General features: G+C 45.9%; 1 protein-coding gene across 1 annotated transcript in view; it reads left to right on the top strand.

Moving 5' to 3' along the window:
- Positions 1-981: 981 nt before the first annotated feature.
- LOC124023927 (oxysterol-binding protein-related protein 10-like) overlaps positions 982-5795 on the top strand; it is a gene marked incomplete at its 3' end in the record, with an annotated part of 68346 nt that continues 63532 nt past the window's right edge. The window contains exon 1 of the mRNA XM_046338091.1: positions 982-1439. Coding sequence (XP_046194047.1) covers positions 1195-1439 — 245 coding nt within the window. The remainder of the gene's footprint in view (positions 1440-5795) is intronic.

Genomic DNA, 5795 nt, shown 5'->3' with positions numbered 1-5795 from the left:
TAGCCCTGTATTCTAGCCCTGTATTCTAGCCCTGCATATAGCCCTGTATTCTAGCCCTGTATTCTAGTCCTGTCTTCTAGTCCTGTCTTCTAGCCCTGCATATAGCCCTGTATTCTAGCCCTGTATTCTAGCCCTGTATTCTAGCTCTGCATATAGCCCTGTATTCTAGCCCTACATATAGCCCTGTATTCTAGCCCTGCATATAGCCCTGTATTCTAGCCCTGTATTCTAGCCCTGTAATCTAGCCCTGCATACAGCCCTGTATTCTAGCCCTGTATTCTAGCCCTGCATACAGCCCTGTATTCTAGCCCTGTATTCTAGCCCTGCATACAGCCCTGTATTCTAGCCCTGCATACAGCCCTGTATTCTAGCCCTGTATTCTAGCCCTGCATACAGCCCTGCATACAGCCCTGTATTCTAGCCCTGTATTCTAGCCCTGTATTCTAGCCCTGCATACAGCCCTGTATTCTAGCCCTGTATTCTAGCCCTGCATACAGCCCTGTATTCTAGCCCTGTATTCTAGCCCTGCATACAGCCCTGTATTCTAGCCCTGTATTCTAGCCCTGCATACAGCCCTGTATTCTAGCCCTGCATATAGCCCTGCATACAGCCCTGTATTCTAGCCCTGCATACAGCCCTGCATACAGCCCTGTATTCTAGCCCTGCATACAGGCCTGTATTCTAGCCCTGCATATAGCCCTGCATATAGCCCTGTATTCTAGCCCTGCATACAGCCCTGTATTCTAGCCCTGCATATAGCCCTGTATTCTAGCCCTGCATATAGCCCTGCATATAGCCCTGTATTCTAGCCCTGTATTCTAGCCCTGTATTCTAGCCCTGCATACAGCCCTGTATTCTAGCCCTGCATACAGCCCTGTATTCTAGAGGTACATCGGTTGGGTTGGCTGGCAGTCAAAGGGAGTGACCAACCCGGGATTTCCAGTAGGAAAAAAAACGCAGAAACGTCAGAGCCACACACCAACACCGCAGCAAGACACGGAATACCCCTCTTTCTCCTCTCTCTTCTTCTCTCAGCATAAGTCAGTACAGGGGTCCATATTCTCCAAGAAGCTGCACTAACGGAGAATGTGGTCATCACCCTGTTCTGGAATCTCCACTGCATTCGATCTTCTTCTCGTTCGGTTTTCCACCTTCTAAAACAAGATAATCTTATTTTGAGCCTAAATCTCAACTATGGACAAGCACCCAGGCTCCAACACGATCAACCCCGCATCCTACCATGGGAATCCGGCCGCACGGTGTTCGGACCGAGGAGTTGGCGGTTCGTGTCCGCACAGCCTGGGCTCAGAGGCAGGCACCGCAGGCAGCCGTGGTGGGGTGTCCGGGGACAGCGCGTCTACTCCGCATCAAACCCACAAGCGGCGCTTAGAGGGGGTCCTCAATAAATACACCAACCTGCTACAGGGATGGCAGAACAGGTACAGTAGCCTATTCAGGGGGTCTAGCTCTGGTCCAAGGCGTTATACGCGGACGCACACTAACGCCGTAGAACAGACGTAGTTTTATAGTGGTTATTAGCCGAGTTTGGTGCCATTGTTGATCAGTTGTGTCTGCTAGAAAGTCATCTCATTTCACACATATATATATTTTTAAATCTCATTTAATCTTATCTATTCACAACAAGTTTGGTTCGATATCCATCTTATCTATTTAATTTTCACCAAATTTTTTTCGTATCTTATCACATCTATTGATAACAGAAGTTACAAAAAAAGGGGGGGGGCGGGGTAGGTCACATTCTCCGTCATTGATCAGCTGATTGATGAAGATGTCGTAACGCACAGGATGTTTCCATTGGAAGGACTGAACCGAGAGGAGCGTCGCTTTGCGTTGCTGCACGACAAGGCATTTTCCGTCCCGTTGCCGTGTTTACTGTAACACAGTTGTTGTTGTTGTTGGCAACAACACAAGTGATGACAATTAACATAATATATAAATACTGTTTTCATGTTCTATTCTGCTCTGTTCTATTCTATAGTTTAGTGAATTATTTGTGAAGTGGTCGCACTGCCTTCCGTCATGAAAGCAAGTCATTGAGTTCATAGAGATAAGGCGCTGAGATTGGACGGTTAATAAATACAGTAACTTGAAGGCAAACTCGGACAGGAACAGGGTTTTGCTGATATAGTGGAACAGGGTTTTGCTGATATAGTGGAACAGGGTTTTGCTGATATAGTGGAACAGGGTTTTGCTGATATAGTTTTGCTGATATAGTGGAACAGGGTTTTGCTGATATAGTGGAACAGGGTTTTGCTGATATAGGAACAGGGTTTTGCTGATATAGTGGAACAGGGTTTTGCTGATATAGTGGAACAGGGTTTTGCTGATATTTTGCTGATATAGTGGAACAGGGTTTTGCTGATATAGTGGAACAGGGTTTTGCTGATATAGTGGAACAGGAACAGGGTTTTGCTGATATAGTGGAACAGGGTTTTGCTGATATAGGAACAGGGTTTTGCTGAATAGTGGAACAGGGTTTTGCTGATATAGTGGAACAGGGTTTTGCTGATATAGTGGAACAGGGTTTTGCTGATATAGTGGAACAGGGTTTTGCTGATATGAACAGGGTTTTGCTGATATAGTGGAACAGGGTTTTGCTGATATAACAGGGTTTTGCTGATATGGAACAGGGTTTTGCTGATATAGCGGAACAGGGTTTTGCTGATATAGTGGAACAGGGTTTTGCTGATATAGTGGAACAGGGTTTTGCTGATATAGTGGAACAGGGTTTTGCTGATATAGTGGAACAGGGTTTTGCTGATATAGTGGAACAGGGTTTTGCTGATATAGTGGAACAGGGTTTTGCTGAACAGGGTTTTGCTGATATAGTGGAACAGGGTTTTGCTGATATAGTGGAACAGGGTTTTGCTGATATAGTGGAACAGGGTTTTGCTGATATAGTGGAACAGGGTTTTGCTGATATAGTGGAACAGGGTTTTGCTGATATAGTGGAACAGGGTTTTGCTGATATAGTTTTGGAATAGGGAACAGGGTTTTGCTGATATAGTGGAACAGGGTTTTGCTGATATAGAACAGGGTTTTGGATAACGGAACAGGGTTTTGCTGATATAGCGGAACAGGGTTTTGCTGATATAGTGGAACAGGGTTTTGCTGATATAGTTTTGCTGATATAGTGGAACAGGGTTTTGCTGATATAGTGGAACAGGGTTTTGCTGATATAGTGGAACAGGGTTTTGCTGATATAGCTGATATAGCGGAACAGGGTGGAACAGGGTTTTGCTGATATAGTGGAACAGGGTTTTGCTGATATAGTGGAACAGGGTTTTGCTGATATAGTGGAACAGGGTTTTGCTGATATAGCGGAACAGTTGTTTTGGGAATGGTTTCATGGTCAGAGCCAGATGGTCCCGGGCTGTGGGAGAGCTCCAGGGTGATAGGTGGACAGTCTGCGATGGGGGACAACAACAGACTCGATTTCACTGCCCTTTGCATCTCTATTACTGAACTCATTCAGAGTGAATAGACCTTTTTACACTTGTTCAGTAGACCTGTCTACCAACACACAGGCCCTATTCCCTTCATTACCAACACACAGGCCCCATTCCCTTCATTACCAACACACAGGCCCTATTCCCTTCATTACCAACACACAGGCCCTATTCCCTTCATTACCAACACACAGGCCCTATTCCCTTCATTACCAACACACAGGCCCTATTCCCTTCATTACCAACTTTACACAGGCCCTATTCCCTTCATTACCAACACACAGGCCCTATTCCCTTCATTACCAACACACAGGCCCTATTCCCTTCATTCCACTATTCCCTTCATTACCAACACACAGGCCCTATTCCCTTCATTACCAACACACAGGCCCTATTCCCTTCATTACCAACACACAGGCCCTATTCCCTTCATTACCAACACACAGGCCCTATTCCCTTCATTACCAACACACAGGCCCTATTCCCTTCATTACCAACACACAGGCCCTATTCCCTTCATTACCAACACACAGGCCCTATTCCCTTCATTACCAACACACAGGCCCTATTCCCTTCATTACCAACACACAGGCCCTATTCCCTTCATTACCAACACACAGGCCCTATTCCCTTCATTACCAACACACAGGCCCTATTCCCTTCATTACCAACACACAGGCCCTATTCCCTTCATTACCAACACACAGGCCCTATTCCCTTCATTACCAACACACAGGCCCTATTCCCTTCATTACCAACACACAGGCCCTATTCCCTTCATTACCAACACACAGGCCCTATTCCCTTCATTACCAACACACAGGCCCTATTCCCTTCATTACCAACACACAGGCCCTATTCCCTTCATTACCAACACACAGGCCCTATTCCCTTCATTACCAACACACAGGCCCTATTCCCTTCATTACCAACACACAGGCCCTATTCCCTTCATTACCAACACACAGGCCCTATTCCCTTCATTACCAACACACAGGCCCTATTCCCTTCAATACCAACACACAGGCCCTATTCCCTTCATTGCACAACTTTACACCAGGCCCTATTCCCTTCATTACCAACACACAGGCCCTATTCCCTTCATTACCACCAATTCACACTTTAGACCAGGCCCTATTCCCTTCATAGTGCACTACTTTAACACACCAGAGCCCTATTCCCTTCATAGTGCACTACTTTAGACCAGAGCCCTATTCCCTTCATTGCCAACACACAGGCCCTATTCCTTCATTATTCCCTACATAGTGCAACTTTACACCAGAGCCCTATTCCCTTCATAGTGCACTACTTTAGACCAGAGCCCTATTCGGTTCATTACCAACACACAGGCCCTATTCCCTACATAGTGCACTACTTTAGACCAGAGCTCTATTCCCTTCATAGTGCACTACTTTAGACCAGAGCCCTATTCCCTATATAGTGCACTACTTTAGACCAGAGCCCTATTCCTACATAGTGCACTACTTTAGACCAGAGCCCTATTCCCTATCATAGTGCACTACTTTAGACCAGAGCCCTATTCCCTTCATAGTGCACTACTTTAGACCAGAGCCCTATTCCCTATATAGTGCACTACTTTAGACCAGAGCCCTATTCCCTATATAGTGCACTACTTTAGACCAGAGCCCTATTCCCTACATAGTGCACTACTTTAGACCAGAGCCCTATTCCCTTCATAGTGCACTACTTTAGACCAGAGCCCTATTCCCTTCATAGTGCACTACTTTAGACCAGAGCCCTATTCCCTTCATAGTGCACTACTTTAGACCAGAGCCCTATTCCCTATATAGTGCACTACTTTAGACCAGAGCCCTATTCCCTATATAGTGCACTACTTTAGACCAGAGCCCTATTCCCTACATAGTGCACTACTTTAGACCAGAGCCCTATTCCCTTCATAGTGCACTACTTTAGACCAGAGCCCTATTCCCTTCATAGTGCACTACTTTAGACCAGAGCCCTATTCCCTGTCATAGTGCCTACTTTAGACCAGAGCCCTATTCCCTATTCATAGTGCACTACTTTAGACCAGAGCCCTATTCCCTTCATAGTACACTACTTTAGACCAGAGCCCTATTCCCTATATAGTGCACTACTTTAGACCAGAGCCCTATTCCCTATATAGTGCACTACTTTAGACCAGAGCCCTATTCCCTACATAGTGCACTACTTTAGACCAGAGCCCTATTCCTTCATAGTGCACTACTTTAGACCAGAGCCCTATTCCCTTCATAGTGCACTACTTTAGACCAGAGCCCTATTCCCTTCATAGTGCACTACTTTAGACCAGAGCCCTATTCCCTT

The sequence above is a fragment of the Oncorhynchus gorbuscha genome, unplaced genomic scaffold (assembly GCF_021184085.1).
Source record: "Oncorhynchus gorbuscha isolate QuinsamMale2020 ecotype Even-year unplaced genomic scaffold, OgorEven_v1.0 Un_scaffold_1725, whole genome shotgun sequence".
In the NCBI taxonomy this organism is placed as follows: domain Eukaryota; kingdom Metazoa; phylum Chordata; class Actinopteri; order Salmoniformes; family Salmonidae; genus Oncorhynchus; species Oncorhynchus gorbuscha.
The sequence above is the reverse complement of the archived record's forward strand: the minus strand, read 5'-3'. Positions and strand labels throughout refer to the sequence as shown.